General features: G+C 36.0%; 1 protein-coding gene across 1 annotated transcript in view; it reads left to right on the forward strand.

Annotated features, from left to right (window-relative positions):
• The first annotated feature begins 615 nt into the window (after positions 1-615).
• SH3BGRL (SH3 domain binding glutamate rich protein like) overlaps positions 616-20,642 on the forward strand; it is a 71,096-nt gene continuing 51,069 nt past the window's right edge. Inside the window, exon 1 of the mRNA XM_080909869.1 lies at positions 616-741. Coding sequence (XP_080765995.1) covers positions 697-741 — 45 coding nt within the window. The 5' untranslated portion in view covers positions 616-696. The remainder of the gene's footprint in view (positions 742-20,642) is intronic.

Genomic DNA, 20,642 nt, shown 5'->3' on the forward strand with positions numbered 1-20,642 from the left:
CCATAGTTTAACAAAACTCTGAACAAAAAGAAAACCTATTCTGTCCTTTCCGGTTTGGGGAAACTTGAAACTTCCCACCAGCCCTCCTCCTCGAGCAGCAGCTTTTTAGCACTCAATTCCTGCTGCCAACTAAGGTTAAAAAAATCACTCAGTTCATTATTGGTGTCTTAAAATATACAAGACTTTGATAACATGGGTTTAAAGAAATTTAAACTAGTGTCTGGATTCAATACAAAGCTAGCTTTCAGCTGTATTATTTGCATACATTTCTGAGCAGTAAGTAACCCACAAAACTTCTGGTGTTCCTGGGAAAGGGTCCTTTATTCCGAATGAAATGATTTTTTTAACCCCTTCTTTTATTTCTCCTTCGCCCCCTTCCCGGAGAGGGAATAGTCAAAAAGAATTGTTTCAACAGATCTCGCGGTGCTGTTCGAGATCCCGTGTGTTTTAAAAAAAACAATTTAGAAATGATGCAAATGAGCCTGAGCCTTCCGGGTTTGGGGCTGGGACTGCAGTGCTGGAAGCTCATTGAAAGCAGCCGCTGGTGGAGGCGGGGCTCTGGCCAGTTCTCTTTCTCTTCCCCCACCCTCCTCATCCAACCTCTGTTTGGCCCCTAGCTCCGTTCCAGCCTTTGCTGCAGCTGTTTCCCAGCCCTTTCAAGACTCCAGCGACCGACCAGAAGCCCTTGTTTCCAGGATGGTGATCCATGTATATATTGCATCTTCTTCTGGCTCTACAGCGGTAAGGAGAGTGGGAGTCCACCTTTGTTGTTTTCCAACACACTAGTCCTTCTCTGCCCAGAACCGTTAAATTGCAGAAGTTACACTGGAAGCTTCTACTTAGAAGATCCAAGCATCGCCCACAATACCCCCCTTCTTTCCTTTCTTCCTTTGTTGCGTCGATTTCATTTTTTTCTTCCCTTGGAGTTAGCTTTTGTTTGCCTTGAGACGCTAGTGCCACATTTCATTTCTAAAGGAAATAGAAAACTACCAAGTTTAGGAGGTAACTGGTAAAGGGACTTCACGTTTAGGTGCGGTCAAGTAAAATCAAATCAAAACAAAACAAACAAACAAACAAAAAACAAGTGGCTTTCAGGCTTATTGGAGGGAGAAGGTTAACAAATATGCTCTAAGAACCGAGTTCAGGGGAAGTAGTGCATTTCTGTAAAGGATGAGAGTACTGATGGGAAGGGAGGGCAAGATTCCTGAGGTGCTGAAATTATTGTGAAACCACTGGAATGGAATTATTTTGAGGGCAAGCAGGTGGGGTATATAATTTTAAAAATAGAGGAGAAAGTCAGGAATAATGGTAAAAATGTCTTTTTTCTTCCTCCTCCTCCTTTACCTCCTTCTCCTTCCCCCTTCTTTTTTCTTCTTGGAGTGTGAGAGTTTTTTTTTTTTTTTCTCCTTTTAATTTAATGTAGAAGATATGCCCACTCCCTTACTCACATTGGTGCTTATTTTGAGTTTTTCGTTTTCTTTGAAAGATATCCTTTCTAAAATCCACTTCTTCAAGACTGGTGAAAACTGGGGAAAGAACAACATGTGGTAACTGAGTTGCTGCCTCTTCTTAGGATTTGGTTTTCTTCTTTGACTCCTTTGCCAGTAGTTAACTTAGAATAACAGTTTTTAGCATATCTGAGGAGCATTGGGTAAACTGAGGTGAAAGCTGAATGCATACTCCTGTTAAATGAAAGAGCCTCTGTTCCAGCAACTCCAGGAGGAGAAATAAAGGCCAGCAGTGGCAGGAACAGATGTGTGGGCCCAGAAATTGGAATGTAGAAAACTCCTCTAGCTTTAGAGTGGCAGAGATACTGAGTTGTTGGGTTGTTTATATTTACATTTAGTAGGAATTGGAATACAACTAAAGACTATATGATATCACAAGAACCCTGAACCTTGAACTTCGTCTTTTGCCAACATGTGTGGGTGGGTTTAAACTGCGTTTCAAAATATAAGAAAACTTACTCTTAAAGTTATTGAACGCTTTGTTTGAAAAAAAAAATAGAAATGTTTACTATTTTCTTTGGACCGCACTTTAGAAGCATCCTGTCTTCCACACCTAACATTCTGATATTTCAAAGTAAAACATGGGTTACTGAATATCAATCTACTAAAATAACTGTATTTTCAAAAACAGCTTACTGCCTTTGGTTAATCCTCATTAGATTGATCTTCTCAAGCACTGAGATTTGTGTTGTTGTTTTGTGAGGGCATGTAGTTTCAATACTGGTATTTGTTCTTTGCTTTCTTTCTCCTCTATTTTTCTTCCAGGAGAAAACTCAAGAAGAAACTGCTTTAAGAATTTCATCAAATAATATCCTCACACCCCCTCTTTGTTAAGACATAAAATTTCTAAATGCCCTAGAAGAGATTAAGAGTTTTATTAGATTATTCAAATGACAGGTATTTATGGTGTTTGTCTTTTGATTCTTTTGTTTCTATTGATAATTAAGGATTTGTCCACTGTTGAGCTAGTTACATTTTTAATGAAATTATCAAAATTAATGATTTTTTATACTCTTGTAATTTTTGACAAACAATCCTAAAATAATACAAAGATGGTATCTTTAAGAATCATATAAGGTATCATCCTTTATATGAATGGGGTGGTGGCTATTTACTTGAGAAAGGAAATTACAGTTTACAGTACCGAAATTTTCCTTTAAGATAGCAAAAATTCATTGTCTTTTAAAGAAATGATTTAGAAATTTGGGGGCAAGTGTTCTCATGAAATCTAAAAAAACAAGAAAGAAAAGGTACATACCCGTAAGTTGTTATGTGTGTAATGATTGTTCTAAGTGTTTGGCTTTGGCTTGATAATATGTATGTATTGAGTAGTTTGCCTGCATATGTGTACTATGTGAATTTCTGATTCTCATAGAGACCACAAGATGTTATTGGGTTGGTTTGTGAAGCTAGAATTACAGATGGTTTTGTGGCACCATGCAGATGCTGGGAACTGAACCCAGGTCCTTTTTATGAGCAACAAATGCTCTTGATTATTGAGCCATCTCTCCAGCCCTGAATCTATTTTCCTGACTATTACAAACATCAGCAATATTAGGTGGTCAGTTGTTCTAGATATGATCTAGAACAGCAACAATGGACAATGTTGTATCAATACACGAAGACTTCTTATATTTCTCAGCCTGATTAAAAATAATCTTTTAAGATGTGTTCTCGGTTTCTTTTTGTTTTGTTTTGTTTTTGTTTGTTTCTTTTCAAGACAGGGTTTCTCTGAGTATCCATGGTGGTCCTAGAATTCACTGTAGACCTGGCTGGCCTTGAACTCAGAGATCCACCTGCCTCTGCCACCCCTGTGTTGGGATTAAATGTCTGTGGTACTAACACCCACCTCTAGCGGATTCTAGACAGTCTCAGGTACTGTCTTACATTTTCTCAACAATAATGCCATTACTATGTTTCTTTCAGAAAAGGAGATGTAGATATAGAGAAGTTAAGTAGCTTCCCAGTGTCACCCTGCTCCAAAGCCACAGAGTTTTAATGCAGGGAAAGCTGCTTAAGTTCAAATGTGTATAACCATAAAAAAAATTCATGCTGACAGTGATGCAGAGCAGCTACTAGGCATGAAGACGCAAATGTGAACATGACCTTAGATGTTTAGAGAATGAGTAAGTCCTGCAAGTTTAAAAGACTGAACCATCTAGCAAGGATTCAGTTTCCACTTGTTAACAGAAAGTGAATTCTGAGTGTTCATATTTTATTTCTTATCACTTTGTAGTCCAATTTAACATCTGTTCTTAATTTTTTGAGACAAGAACTCATTGCCCAAGTTAGACTCAAGCTCAAAATCCTCCTAGTGCCTTCCAAATGTCTGGACTACTATAGATTTGTGCCACTACATACAGCTTTCTGTTCCCTTGTTTGTTTAAAATTGTTTGTGCCAACTATTGATGTAATTTCATGTAGTAGCATGTGTTTCAATTCAGATAACAATGCCTTTTAAATTTATATTTAGAAGAAAATGGTAAACTAAACCCAGTGTCTACATAACTTAACAAATTTCTGTAATTATTAACAAAAAACAGCATTGACCTTTTGTTAAAATTAATCAAACTGATGAAAAATTGGGAAAGTTTTAGTTGGATTAGGATAATTTTACCCATCTTGTAGATCCATATTAATTTATTTTATGTACTCTATGCATTCTGTGGGCATTGGTATAGAATCTTGTAGGGTACAATAGATGGGAGGTTTCTCAGGATTTCATTTAAGGGCTAGCATATACAATAATTTCTCTTTCTCTTTCTTTTCTTTTCTTTTTGTCTTATAACTACTAAAAACAAAGCTAGTTTTAGGATAGATTCTATGCTGGTACTCACAAGTAAAAAAAGACTGAAATGAACTGAATACTCTTGTTCAAGTCACAACTCCCTAGTCACACTATTTTCATCATTCGGAATTTGTACACAGAGCAGGAAGACACTGTTCTTTGTCATGTGATTCTTCAGTAATTTTATGTTAGGTGACAGAGTTCCTTGCTGTTCTGTCTTTGTATATATAAATTGAACCCTGGCTTAAAGCATGCTTTGGAGCATACCATAACTGCCAAACTTTGTTGGAGTGGTATTATTTAATGTTATTCATAAACTAATTAGAAGATCAAACTCAGAAACCACCAAATGAATAGGTGTACTTTTCATAAACCCCATACTTTCAAGTGCCAAGTGCAAAGACTGAATGAAGAATTAGTACTTTCAGTTTGGTAACCAGTCCCTGAATGCTGATTTCCCTGCAACAGTAGGAAAACCACTGGAATTATTTAGCCCATCTTGAAAACATATTTCCCATCCAAGTACTAATAGGCCTCATCCTGCTTAGCTTCTGAGATCAGATGAGATAGGATGTGTTCAAGGTTGTATAGCCATAGACAGGAAACATCTCAATAATATTGGCTCTCATGACCTGAACGTGTTTAAAAGTCTAAGATCTATTTTATGGCATAATGTATTATGAAAGGCAAGCACCATAACCTCATAGAAGAAAAGGGCAATGTGAATTTATCTTTAGCATAAAGACTCATTATTCTGTTAAAGAAAAATAATATACTTAAAAAACATTTCTCCCAGAATGCTCTGTGTTAAAGTCTAAACATCGTCAGGCTAAATGCTCCAATTCTTTGTGTCTATTTTTAGGTGTGTGTGTGTTTTTTTAAAGAATGGATTGCACAATCAACTATGTATCTTTATATATATATACATATATATACACATTTATATATAAAGTATATATATATATATATATATATATATATATATATATATATTATTCTTTGAGAAGTTTATATATGCATGTGATGTATTTTGTTCATATTCATTCTCTCCACTTGTCCCCTTAACTCCTCCTGGTTCTTACTGCCTTCACTCAAAATGTCTTCACCTTTTTAAGAACAAAATAACCTATCAAGTCAATTTTTTTTTTGCTCTTATATGAATTGATGTGGGTCTTCCACTGGAGCATGGTAAACCTATTGAAGACAGCATCCTTAAAGAAAATTGACTCTCCCTTTGCCAGCAGCCATCAACTGTCAGTACCCCCTCAGCTAGAGGTAGGGACAGATGGGCTTTGCTCACATCCATGTTACAATATTGATTGGCTTGGTCTTGTGCAGGCAACGCCAGCTGCTAACAACTATGTGTCTTTATTGAATATGTTTTACTTTAATCTAAGGTTAATTTTATATTGTGTTTTATTAGTAAAATTAAATAGGTTAGAGGGGATCTGTTCACCTTCAATTCTAACTCGCTACCTTGGTAGAGACCTTTTAAAATTACAATTCTTCCTATCTAGACCAAGATGAAACAAACATACTTTTAAACAAAATGGGCAGATCTTTTATGACAACTGCTTTTGTTAGCATGAGAGACAAAGGAGACATTTAACACTTGGCCAGCCCAGCAGAGTTTTAAACAGAGGAATTGTTTTCTAGCCCACTGCTTTATATTTTGCATATATGGCTGTGGAAAGGACTGTAGACTTGCAGAACATAATAAAAAATTCAAATAAAAATTTAAAAATACCACAGCAAGTTCAGACTCTGTACCCTCAGAGTGTGCAGGACTGGTGAGCTTTTGTTGTCCTTGTTCTACCTTCTTGGTAGCATGGCTGCTCGACATTTGGTTGTAGTAATAGTGACAAACTGGCATTGCACATTCCAGCACTGTGCTTCGAGCTTCCCATATATTATCCCTTAATCTATACTCTTATAGTAGGGAAGTGCTCTTATTAGATCCATTTCTGTGTTTGGACAGATTCTAACTGAGATTCACAAGAAATATTAGCTGTATATTGACCAGGCCCAAAGAGCTAGAAAGGAAAGAGCTGGCATTACAAAGTAGGGTGTTGCCTTCAGAATCCTCAGCATTGTTATTTGAATACCCTCTATGTGTAGATAGTGCATAGGAATTATATCTCTAGCACATTAAAATTTTGATTTATGATTACAAGTAAAACTTCGGGACCAGCCTGGTCTACAGAGTAAGTTCCAGGACTCAGGGCTACACAGAGAAACCCTGTCTCAGAGAGGGGGGGGGAGGGAGAGGGAGAGGGAGAGGAGGGAGAGAGAGAGGGAGAGAGAGGGAGAGAGAGAGAGAGAGGGAGGGAGAGAGGGGGGAGAGAGGGAGAGAGAGAGGGGGGAGAGAGGAGAGAGGGAGAGAGAGAGAGGGGGGGGGAGAGGAGAGAGGGAGAGAGAGAGAGAGAGAGAGAGAGAGAGAGAGAGAGAGAGAGAGAGAGAGAGGAGAGAGGGAGAGAGGAGAGAGAGGAGAGAGGGAGAGGGAGAGAGGGAGAAAGGGGGAGAGAGAGAGAGAGAAAGAGAGAAAAAACAAAAAAAAATCGGAAGAAAGAAAATATAGAGTTTGAGATAGGTCAGTGAATAACAACGGTACTGTTATCTATACTAATGGCCTGAGTCTGAGTTGTAGTTGGAGAAAACCAACTTCTGAAATTTGTCCTCCAAACACCCACCTGGAGGAGCCTACATTCATACGTATACATCACATAAATGCACATGTTCACATCCAATGGGGGAAAGAAAACTACTTAGGAGGTCGTCTTATTGGTAAGTGTATCTCTAACCTGGACTTGAGAAGAATGTGGTTGGGAGATTAGGGCACAAGAGGGAAATAAGGTGAAAAGAGTGAGGCCAGCGCTAGCTTTTTCTTTTACAACTTGATATGCTAACATGCATGCACACTTGTGCTTTCCCAGGGTCATATTTTAAGTACTCTTTACCCCCTTTTGTAGTGGCTGCATAGCATATTAAACTTTGATGATTTTGATTCTCTGTTTCAAAAAACTATCTTGTTTTTTTTTTTCTCAGTATGGCTGTGCAAACTGATAATCATAGCACTGTAGAGTTTGAGGAACATGTATATTAAGTTTGAGGGCAGACTAGGCTCCATGTTCAGAATGTGTGTCAAAAAAACAAACAAACAAACAAACAAAAAAAACAAAAAAAACCCGAAAAATAAAAGGGAAAAAATTAAAAAACAAAACAAAACTAAAACATACCCATCCAACCCCTAATTACAGGAACAACAACAAAACCCTGTATTTTGTGGCTATACACCAGCATGGTAAAAAAAAAAAAAAAAAAAAAAAAAAAAAAAAAAAAAAAAAAAAAAAAAGAAAGGCAGATTTTTATGAGTCTATGATTAAGTTGGAAAGCAGTATATTTATAATTTATAAAGTCTGGTTTTGGATTCTCATCTTTGAATTATATTCTTTGGTTTAGCTCTTCTGTAAATAAGAGCCTGTGACAGAGTTGGGTTGGAGCCAAACCTTTCTGCTTGGGTGATTTCCAACAATGAGTCAAGACTAATTAAACTTCAGTTTTAAGCAGCAGAGAATATCTATCTCAGGTAACAACTACTGTGAAACAATTTGATCTGTTTATGTTGCCATCACCTCTCATACAGGTGTTTTATTGGAAGTGGGACACATTCTCACTGTTATGATTTCATCAGTCTGTATTTAATCAGAGTTGTATGGATTAGGAAATTGTCATCTCCAGTATAACATTTGCAAGTTGACTTTGAAGGAAGACAGGGGTGGATAATTACTTATTGTTTTAAAAATATCATAAAGTAACTTACTTTAATTGTAAGCAAAAATAATTAGTCAGCTTTAGCTGACAGCATTATGAAAAAATAAGCTCAGTGGTAGAATGCTTGCCCAGTATGACTGAAGCATTGGGTTCGAAGCACTGAAAAAAAAAAAGAAAAATAAAGGCTAGAAAGTAATTTTACAAGCTGCCTTGATGCCTTTTCATAGAGAACTTAAAATATACCTGGCATGGCAGCCACAGCTTTATATGTAATTTGTTATTTAGTTCCCTAAGTTCAGAAATGACAGTTCTGTGGTGCCACACCAGGGCCTACCATCCATGTTTTATTTTGACTTTTAGCCAAAAACAATTTTTTTTTCAATTTTTTTATTAAACAACTTTATTTTAAAAAATCAGAGATGAATGTACAGATTTTAAAAGTGTTTTTGTATAAAGCTATGTGAATATACTTTTGTCATTACCTGATTTTTTTTAAAGGTTTGATGGTATGAATTGAAATCTTACTAGTTACAATGATCATAAAGTACATATAAAACAAACCATAATGTGGAAATAGTCAAAGTTTTTTTGGTGTGTAAAGATTAAACATAATGATTTTTAAATGTGGAAGCCTCAGTCCTTCTTAGAAAAAAAATAAGTGTATAGTACCCTCTCAGAGTGTGGTACACTTAGACCTTAAATTATTAATAATTCAAGAGCTAAGAATGTAGCCTTGTGGTAATTCTTGGTATTTAAAAATCATTATGTTCACCATCCACACTTTAATTTGAGGTCACTGTGTAGCACTAGCTCTCCTGGAACTCACACTGTAAAGACCAGGCTAGCATTGAATTCCCGAGAGCCATCTGCCTCTGCCTTTTACAGGTTGGGATTGAAGGCATGCACCATGATGTCTGGACCCCATTATTTATTTATTTTATGTATATGAGTGCTCTATCTGCAGGTACACCTGTGTGCCAGACTAGGGTATCAGATCATATTATAGATCAGCCACACTTGTTGCTGGGAATTGAAGTCAGGACCTCTGGAAGAGCAGTCAGTCCTCCTAACTGCGGAGCCATCTCTCCAGCCCCTTGGCCCCAATCCTTAAGAAACAAAAGCAAGTTAAAAATATAGCAAGGTCACATAACTAGGAACCATTCTCACAGATTTGTCAGATGAGAAGCCATTGACTTTAACCTCTTTGTTAATCTGCCTACAGATTTGCTACTTACAACGACTCACTGTATTTTTCTGACCTTAGAAGTCACTACAACATTTCCTTTCTGCTGGTCTTGAAAAATAATCATGAAAATATTTCATAACTAATTGGCTTACAACAATATCAGGGACAATTAATTCTAAGGGTCCATTGTACCAAGTAAAGAAAGTAGAATTCTTCAGAGCAGAAAAACAAAGTAATGATATCTCAAGAAGGATACTCATCAATTAGAATATAAAATATATAACTTAGGTTATTATCAGAAACTCACCTTGTATTAGCTGTCTTAACAATAGTAAGGAAAAACAAATTGATTTTAGAATGGATTTTATGGATGAGGGGCGTTATTGTTTATTTGACATGAGTAGGCTACTATATTTTTCTTTGTTGTTATTCTCACTAACATAATATGAGCCATGTAAAATGAATGGTACCATCGAAGAAAAGCTTCCATAAATGTTATAAAGAACTCATTATTGAAAGTTATTGAATCTGATCTCATTATTTGAGAAATTTATATATAACTGGCCTTTTTTGTATTAGCTAAATCTTTTGAGTTTCTAAAAGAGATAGTTGAGAAGCCAGTCTAGTGAGTTTCTACTTAAAAATTAAGAATAAAGAGGTTAAATTTAAAATTTCTAAGTACTTTCGAGGAAGCAAAGTTGCTGGTAGTATGAATCTATCAAGTGATAAGGCAGGCATTTCCTAAGGTTTAAGGGCAGTAAGGAAGACTGTGATGAGATGAAGAATAGGCCAAACACATTTGAATTCATGGGACATTATTTTTAAAAGGATGTTGAAAGACATAGATGAAAAGTATATGAAGAAATAGTGGTAATGTATTTAGTTATTATTTAGGCATAAGGAATTTTGATTTAATTTGGAAGTTGAAATTGAATAAAGAATTTTATCTAGTACATTTTTGAAAATAACATTTCTCTTTATAGTTTACGTCATATTATACTATTATATGCTTATATGGGGTGTTTATATTTACTGTATATATTACATTGTATTGTTATATATTTATGTATGGTGAGTTTATAAGAAGAATGTGTATTACATTGGAATTTAATCTGACATTATCAAAAACAAACAAACAAACAAAGCAAAGAATGTGATCACTAAGGGATCCTAACATTACTCAAACGCCAGAGACTCGAATGAGAGGCCTGCCCTGCCAGCAAAGTAGCACCTGTCTACTTTAAAGCCAGTGTTTTTACATTTTGTGAAACTCCAAGGAAACATAAGCTTGGCTATAATTTATGCTTAGATGTTCAAGTAGATTTAGTACAAATCAATATCTAATAAACTTTGAAAATCATTTGTAGAGTTTTTCCTCTACTATTGGGCAGAGAATTCTTAAGAGTTTTGCTTTAAGAATAGTTTAAGCAAAATAATTCAGAGGATACTACTTGTAGTATAGAGGACACAGCTGAAGAGCAACTATTGGAAAAATGCAATGCTATAGCATGTAAAATCAAAATCTAAGAGATTCATGCAAAGTAAACTAATTGGCCTCCTTGGATTCTTCAAACCAGGACTGCTCTGAAAACAGAAGTAAAAGTTCTTAGATGATCTCTTACTATGTGAAGTAACTGGGACTACCCCCATGCTTGAGGAAAGGGTCATCATTTTCTTTTATTTTATGGGTGTAGGTGTTTTGCCTGCATATATGCCTGTGTAGCACATGCATGCATTGCCCACAGAGACCAGAAGAGGACATTGTATCCTCTGGAACCAGGCTTACAGATGGTTGTTAGTTGCTGGGTGCCGGAAACCAAATTGGTCTTTTTTTTAAAGCAAAAAACACACTTAACCACTGAGTTCATCCACAAGGGCTACAATCAGATATCACAAGGTTTCTTAGAAATATTTGAAATTGGAATGCTAGTCTATCTTGTTTGTTTTCATTTTTGATTTATGACAGAGTCTCTTCCTGTGTAACTGAGGCTGGGGGTAACCTTGAACTAATGATCATTGAAAGTGCTCTGACTACCACATATGTGTCACCGTAAATTTCTTGAATTTGTGATTCATCTTATGTGAACTCAGATGATAAAAAGACAGGAGGCATATTGTTTGATATTATTAATTTTTTTTCTAAAACTCTTCTCAAGTTATTGAAATTTCCTTTGTCGTAGTAATGGCTTCAAACCCTAGAAGAAAGGTCCCTGTATCTAAAAGAGCAGATTTTGAGGCTAGGTTAGTACTTTTATTTCTTAGATAGATTCTAGTGATGGCCTGCTGAGTATTAGTACTAGGTTGGAGGGCCCTATTTTGATATGAAACAAAGAGCCATGAATAACAATTCATTTACTTGCTCTACTTCTTATTATCCAGAGTATAATTAGAATGAAGTAGGATTCTAAACATTAGCAGATGCTTCAATAGATGGCATGGTGCAATTCAAATGCAAATAGGCTACCAACTGGAAATTTGTGGTTGGTATTCAGAAAAGTATGATTAGAGTTGAGAAGTAGTGGTTGCTCAAAAGTTAAAAAGTGTAGGAACCATTCCCATTGGTTTTATTTGAAACTGTGGAAAAGAAGGAATTAAGAGGAAGGAATTACAAAATGATAAGAGGGCTGAGGATAAGGTTAAAACCTTGGTGAAAGTTTGCATACAGGAGGTTGTGAAAGGAACAGGCAAAGGAGGAAGATCCATTAAAGAAGAAAAGAGGTCTAGAATGGAAACAATGGAATGGTCGAGATAGAGGCAAGTGTTGAGGGAGCATTGTTTGGTAGTGCCGTACAAACCTTGTGAAAATTGATAAAACTACATTGAATTAAAAGGAGGAAACCTTGGACATAGTAGTTTCAGTGACATGCTGAAAGCCATATTATGATTGAAAGGTATAAGGAATAAAATACACATAGAAGAAGGGATATGCATTGTCTAGTTTTGTACTAGTGTGATAAAAGGAAAGGCTATCCAAATGTACATAATGAGTAACTGGTCAGTTAGGAATATACAGTGAAATACTATTTCAAGTAACAACGGTAACAATAATAAATAAATATCCTTAATAACTTAAGTTTTATAATATATATTGACCATGCAGAGAATTCTTTTAGTTTAATTGACCAGATGTGCATTATTTTTGTAAGAGAAGAAACAAGAAAGTCACAGTTCTTTAATAAAGTATTGAAAGGCTGGACAATTTCCAGTACCCTTACTTGCCAAACCAATTGAAAAAATGACTCTTTAGAATATACTAGTTTGCTGGCAGGGTTTACCTAGTATAAGCAAAGATCTGGATTTGATTCTAAGCAATGAAATAAAAAAAAATACTTGTGCATGTATGTGTTTTACACTTTAAATCTTTTCTAGGAGATGGATTATTTTAGTTATAAATGTAATGTTTCTTTCGTTTGAATCATTTAACATTACTTTCATCCCCAAGGTTAATGAAGTCTTTTTGAAGGCCGCCTAGTATAGTGTTGTGAGATCAGTAAATTGATGCTTCTAAAACCTTAAGATTCGTGGGCTGACTTGAAATTTTATGAAAGAAATTCAAAGAAGACAAAGAAATAAAGGCAATCATTTAGGATTCCATATTAACAAAATGGTTACACTCTAGAGTTGAGAGTTTATTGAGCTTTGGCTCTAAACTTGTACATGGACCTAACATGCAAAACTATACAGACAACTCAGAGACATGAATGAAGAACCTTGCAAAGTGTGGACATTTTGAATAGATTTAGCTAGATTAGGTTCTGTTAGTTCTCAGCCTATGATTTGTTTGTGCTGTGAACATTTTTTCCTTTCATGCTCTAATTCACACATTCATTCAGAAAACATTTATGCCAATCACTAGAATAGATTACAGACCTTGGTTCTCAGGGCCAAGAAAGGACCTGGAATAAATGAAATGCCTCTCAGACTCTTGTATGATCCAGAATGAAAAAAAAATCTGCTATCATTTTGGGGACTAAGTTGCATGATCTGCAAATAAATAAGGAGAATATGTGAGGTGCTCATAGGCTGAGATACTTTTGGGATATCTCTGCTGGTATAGTGATAAGCTCTCACTGGAGTTAGTATCTTCAACAGTTGTTCAAATGCATTTTTGTTTATTTTCCAGTCACATCTCCTTGAATAATTTCTAAAACAATGATAATTTATTATTTCAAATGAACTTTCACCCAGTTTGTTCATTTTTATTTTTGCCATTTCCCTGAAAGGGTGTGGGAATTAGATCCTAAGTAAAATGCACTATTTCAGTTTTTTTTTTTTTTTCTGTACTTGAACTTGTACCAGAGGCACGATTGAGGCCAGTTCGTATTAAAGTCAAATGTAGCTGTGATGACAAGCTGAAAGATTTGTATTTTTTCTGCTGAACTGGTTCTATGAGTTATTTTGGAATTCCAGAGGAAAACACTAGAGGAGTCTTTTATTTTCTGACCAATCCTATCTAGGCTTATCTAGATTCCTTTTACCTTGGGATCCACCTGTCCTGGACAGTTTGTATGAATAATTATGCTTCACAAAAGCTTGGGGTGTATTTGTTAAGTACTTAAAAAAGCCTAACTCCCCTGGTCTAGTCTAATGTTTCCCTCTTTCTCTGGCCTTTGCCTTTCTATGGCTTCTAGGTTTCCCAGTTTTTTGGTTGGAATTTTAGCTCAGGTTTTGTACATCAGTTTGCTTCACTATGTCTACCACTGCTAAATTGAATATATCCTGCACAAGAGTTTACAGAATGGGGCTATCATTTACTATGCTGACTAAATACTGAAATAATTTGTATGTTTTCTTAAGTTTCCACCAAATAATGGGAACAATACATAATTTTATTTTTTTTCTCTTCTCAACATATTTCTAGCTCAGCTTAATGTACTGATTCAAATCTGAGAAAAAAATTGCATTATTCCTGGGAGTTAATACATGTCTGAAATCAGGTGTTTTGGTAGATGGGTTTCCTATTACAACCATATCTGCTTCTTTTAACACAACATTTCAAATATCAGTTTTTTTTGTAAGACCACTGCTCTTGGTAGACTAAAGCAACATTATATGGTTAGCAGCATCATAGATTGAAAGCAATTTCTTTTTTTTTTTTTTTTTTTTTTTTTGTAACAAACACTCCATGACTATTTCATAGATTGTTTGGTGTCTACTGGATAAAAACCAGCTTATATTCTATTATTTTTATAACCATCAAACCAAAAACAGAGTTTTAGAAACATCTATCTAGGTGATGTCATAGAAGGTCATCCAACCCATCTATGCAAGGGACTGCTTGGGAGCTTGCCCAGAAAGATTATGATCAATTTTCTCTTAGTAAACTCTCCAGAGAAGGAAACATATCCTCTCCCATGGCGATACACTGGAGTACTACTCTGTGTTCCTTCTTTCTCTAGACTCTAAGCCTATGATGTGGAAATCTGGCTGACAAGTGAAAGATAGCATACCCTGGGAGACTCCATCTCAGAGACCGGATTTTTGAAATCAGAAACATAGGAAGTAAAGGACTGTGTACTATATAAACATTCACCTAGTATTAGTTGAACATTTTTTCTCAAGTATCCGCTAAAATAATATGCCAAGCCCTTTAAAATTGTTTTGGAAAAGGCCTGTAGCTGTTGAGAAAGTTAAAAATAAATCCCATCTTTCCTTCTGCTTTTCTTTTTCCAGGAAGCAGTCCGGATATTGGCCATGCCTGTCAATCGGTATATAATGAGGTTCTATCATAAAATGACATTACCATTACCACGTGATGGTTATTTCCTGAGGATTTACATAAATTTCAAGATAGATATTTTCAACCTTTTAAATGTGTAGGCCTTTAAAGCTCAAGCACTGGGCATAGTTGAGTGGCATTACTAATAAAGAAAATGACAGGACAAGACTGATTTAAAACCCAATGCAATACCTTTAACAGGTTCAATTGCTAGGAAAAGAACCGTTGTAAAATTCTGAACTAAACTGTTTCAGTTGTAGAGAAAAATACCTGCCTGAGGACTCTGAACTGCAGGCGGTGACTTTTTAAGGTAGTTAATGATACTTTGCTAGCAGTCTTTCATCTCATCATGCCCCACTCAACCAGGAGCCCCCAGTTGAGTCTGGGAAAGGAAGGAGCTTAGAGAGTGCTTTAGCCCCTATAATGACCATTCCTTGTGGAAATAAAAGACCTTAAACTTGCATCCTGGGGAATGCCTAGACTATTTTTTTTTAAAATAAATGTGTAATAGTAACTGCTTTGAATTTTGTTGAAAAAAGAAAGAATTTTACCAGCACTATAATAATTGGTTAAAATTGTTAGCTGAAGAAAATGGCTTTCCTCTTCTATATAAATGAAAAATTTGCCTGTGTTTTTACTCATTGTAGATGTGCCTTCACAAGATCGTCATTTACTTGTTTTATTTGGACATACTAATATTAGCAGAAAAGGGAGGCCTGTTATTTGTTTTCCACTGAAAGTAAATTATTCTCTTGAGGGAAGAGTCTCAATATCCTTTCCTTCTTCCCTCCTTCCCTTTGTTCCCTCTCCTTCACTCCTCCCTTCTTCCTTCCTTCTCCCCTTTCTACCTTATTCACTCTTCTGACTCTCGATTCTGGCTTTTTTTGTAAGATTTCTTTGTAAGAATGCAAAATGTAAGTGGTCCCAGTGGCAATCCTAGAGACAGAGGCAGATAAAAGGGAATGGAAGGAAGTTAGAAGGCAGACCAGTTTGCATAGCTGAATTGCAGTACATCCAGAGCTATTTAGTGAGATTGTCTAAAAACCAAACAAATAATTTTTAAGATGTTAAGAGTACTGGATATTATCCAGAGTACTTTTTTGGGAAGCTCCAAATTCAATCTTCCCAGTGCTTGAATGAAAGGGAAAAGATAAAAATGCATGTTGATTTGTGATTAGTTGAATGTGACATTTGATTCAGAGTTCATGTCCTAAAGAAATTATACTTTAGGAAAGAAAAACAGTACTAAAGTAATTATACAGAGTCATAAAAGTAAAGAGGGCAGGAGAAGGAAGAAGGGGATAGAAGGAGAGGGAGTGAGGGAAGGAAAGAAGGAGGGAAGGAGGGAGGAAAGGGGGAAGAGATGGAATGAGGGAGGGAGATTGGGTCTCCAGAAAACAAACTGCTGTGCTGCTGGTCACAGTGACATTTCTAAATCTTTGTTTTCTGGTAGGGAATAATATGCTATTGAAAACTTGCTACATGTTTTTCATTGTTAGTCTAATTTTTGCATGTTTTCTTTTACATCCTCTATTGCTCCAGAATCTGTTAGCTATTGTTTCATCTCTAATATTAAACATCTTCTCTTGATGAGTGTTTTTCAGTTGCTTCAGGCACATCTGTGATAGGTCTCACTCACTGTAGACTATCTTTAAATTATTTTTCAAAACTTGACTTTCTACTGTACATGTCCTAAATATGGCAACATAATTTTCCTAAGCTATGGCTGGATATTTGTGTGTATGCTCAAACAGAAATGCCTTGGGTTCACTAAGCATTGGGCACTTGTATATTCAGAAGCTGTTATTGTTCCTAATCTTTTCATATCTAGTGCATTCAGTTAAGTACGTTCAGTTGCCCAGAGGTTAAGAAGCTGGGTGCTAGAGAAATACTCCACCACTGAACTACATTCCCAAGCCATGGCTTTTTAAACAGTTAGGCAAGAAGACAAACTGAGGCATAGATCATGTACTTAACCCAAAACCAAACATTTGGAGACAAGGCTGAGGATGGATGCATCACAAATGGATACTAATGCAATTGTTTCTAGTCAAAATTGAACTGAAATTAAGATAATTGGTATTTACTAATTTTATTTTATATAAAATGTTTACTTTGATCCTCATTTATAATTCCCTTATATTTACACTGAACTCTGTTTTTGCTATAATATAATAAATGAACCATGAATCATTCTTTGTTCAGATGTTTTATAGTCAACACTCTGTTTTTTGTTTTCCTTTTCTTCAACTCTGGAATTGGGAATACTTGTAAAGAAAGCTGTGCATAAAGAAACCAGGCAGGGGGAGTGTTACAGCTTCTTCTAAGATAGTTTTTATTTCATGCTGACATGATTGTCCATGAATGTAATTCCAAAGCCTGGGATGCTGAGGCAGGAAGATGGCTTCCAATTGTGAGGCCTGTTTGGGGTACAAATTGAAACTCTATGCAAAGGAGAAAAAAAAAAACTGATTTAACTTTAGACTTTTCTAAAAGAAATGGTTCAAGTAGCAGCCAAATGGATTATATTAAATGGTTAGAATATCTAGCTCCCATCTCAATTGTATGAATACATACATACATACATACATACATACATACATACATACATACATATGAAACTGTATTTCATTCATGAAATTTAGGCCATATCCAGCACCAATTATAGTAATATTATATAACCAAAACTAAGGTGATCACAATAATTATAGTTTATGTTTTAACCCAAAGTATATGCTATTTTATTTTGTATTATCGACTTGGTTATGGCTCAGGTGAAGGCCTCATAAAGAAGAATGTGATACCTTGATCTCAGCATGAGAAGTGAATTCATTTTCATCTGTAGAGTTTCTTTTTTAAAAATTATTGTAACATTTTCTTTGTTTATTCTCTCTGTGTATATGCATGTGTATATGCTCATGTGCATGCCTTATGATGTACATGTAGGGGTCAGAGTAAAACCTGAAGGAGTTAGTCTTTGTCCTTTCACTATATGGCCCCAAGAGTCACACTGAGCAATTTCCCTTGCCCAGAGTTTTGTTTTAAAATAAGCCTTTATCAGACTTTTAGAGATCTACATTCACCTCAGGTTTCTTTTGGATATTCCTTGGGGAAAAAAGTAGATTTTTAAAAAAGTCAGGGTGATGTTTGCTGCTATAATAGTTTCCTTTTAAAGTGGTGTGTGGATTTATATTGATACTGCTAAGTGTGAGAAGGACATGGCTTATGACTGTTAGCCACCATTTTGTAACACTTCCATTGCTGAGAACTACTGACTGAATTGCAGCTGAGTCAACTCTTGAGTCAAGTATTTTCTGAGTTGTTTTCCTCTGCAATTCATCGAACCCAGATTTCATTTAGTAACAAAAAGTACTTTAACCATCTCTAGAGAACTCCATGGATTAAGTGTATTTTACACTCTAGTTGGGTTGTGTTTAAAATTTTCTCTGTTATTCATTTTTTTCCATTATAGTTTTTTCTTACAAACTTGGAAAGTTTCTGATGTTAATCTCTGTTGTGTTTTCAGACTATCACACTGTGCTCAGTCATTGGCAAGTATATAATGAATATACGTTTATGGAATTTGAATGCATGAATAAATGCCTGCATGAACAAAGTGATTTATCTTAAACAGTAATATAGGTGAAATTGTGGAGTTGATGTGGTAATTGCTCATCTTTCTTTTACTTATTAATAGAAATATATTCAACTGAATAAACATGCTCATTCATGCACTAAAATCACCTTAGCTACTGGCAGTGCAAACACTGCACTAAAGGCACTGTTTGATCTAGGCATCTGGCTATATTACTTTTGCATAATCAAATTTTTTCTCACCTCTGCGTTTTTGCAAGTGGATTGTTCTCCCCTTGTGTCATAGTCCTTGATCTTATCCATTTTTAAGCTTTCTTCTCTAATAAACTAATGCAATTCTCTTTACTTTCACTCTTTACCTTTTTTTTTCTTTTTGGTTTATTTCCCTTTATTAGATTAACTATTTAAATTTTTCTGTCAGCTACTAAATTAGTATTTATGTACTATATCAGTGGAGCACTAGTCAACTGTTGCACAGATCAATGTGAGATAACCTTCAGGAGGAAGTTCTGTCGCTAGGAGGTATTAATACGACTAATCAGGAGATGAATTTTGAGTTTGTTCTTGCCCTCACCCCATGTTCTCTATGGCTTGAGGACAGCACAAGGAAAGAGAACTGTTTCCCTAAGGTTTTGGTCTGTACTTAATTCTGTTTCTACTTGTCACACAGATCAGAGTTGGTATCACTTCTAATCTCAGCCTGCCTGTTGAGGTGGTGTCCTCATTACTTTCCCAGGGCAAGGGCTGTGCTTAATGTGATCATGGATCAGTGGTGACATGGAGGCTGACAAAGGGGCCAGGGTCTCCTTGTTGGTATCCTAGAGGACCATCTGGCTGTGGATCTCTTTGTTGCTTGGATGGCTATCTGAATCCCGGTAGCCTATCCCAGACCTCGTTTCCTGGCTGTTGCCAGGCTGGTAGTGATTTGAGTGGCTTTTGAATAATGTGAGCCAGGTGGTGGTGGCCCTCTTGGTCCCAATTGCTGCCATTATCTTCATATACCACCATCTGTTTGCTTTGCCATGGTTTCTATAGAAACTGTCCCCCTACCCCCACGTTACTGTGGTAGACCTAGATAATGTCTGAGGGGATGTTATAGTTTCAGATGATGATAAGCTCTTCTAAGGCCCAGGCTGAGACCTTTGATCCAGGCCAGTACACACAACAGAACAATTTGGGAGAGGAAAACCTGAGCCCAGAAGGGCGAGAGCTTGTGTCTCTGCAGAAGACCGAGGAAGTACAAACCTCCCAGGAAACAGGCCTCCAGAGGAGGATAGAGCAGACATTTGAAGCAGACTACATTGGTGTTTATGGTCTATGAATTTCAAAAGAGGGACTAATACTAATGTCAGTCTTCTCATGGCTATTCAGTAAAACTGTAAAAGTGAAACTGTAAAAATGAGATAGGTAGTTAAACTGTAAAAATGGACTATGTCAGGTGTCATTAGTTGCTAGCTTGGAAAGGATGTTCTTTGGTATTTGTTGATAAACTATTTAACTTTTACGATGATGTTGCTGCCTTAATAGACTGAGTGATATTTGTGGAAACTTGTGTGGAAATACTGAACCTGTTAAGTGTGATTTTAAATCTACAGAATCTTACAGATGAAATGGACCTATAGTATACTCGATTAGACATCTTATCTATAGCTGTGAATTGTTTTTGATACAGGTTTTATTTTCATTTTTTTTTTTTTTTGTTTTATAGTCTAGGCTGGCCTGGAACCCACTGTGGAGCCCAAGATGGCCTCAAATAGACAAGAAGCCTGTGTTATCCTCCTAAGTGCTGGGATTACAAGGCACGAGTACCACCTCACCTGGCAATTTGTAGCCCTTTAAACATTTATTTTCTCTATTCATATTCATAATAATTATTCAGAAAGGAAAGTTTACCCACTGTTAGATAACCTGGTTATTAAAATGATTTAGAACTAAGCCAAAATGTCTTTTGAACCTCTACCTAGTGCTCTGGAATTTTAGATTCTAAGGTCTGAAACGTGACATTTGAACCCTTTATCTAACATAAGACCCTGTCTTGTCTTCCTAAAGTTTTCTTTGCATGTGTGTGTGTGTGTG

This window comes from Micromys minutus (genome assembly GCF_963924665.1).
Source record: "Micromys minutus genome assembly, chromosome: X".
Taxonomy (NCBI): domain Eukaryota; kingdom Metazoa; phylum Chordata; class Mammalia; order Rodentia; family Muridae; genus Micromys; species Micromys minutus.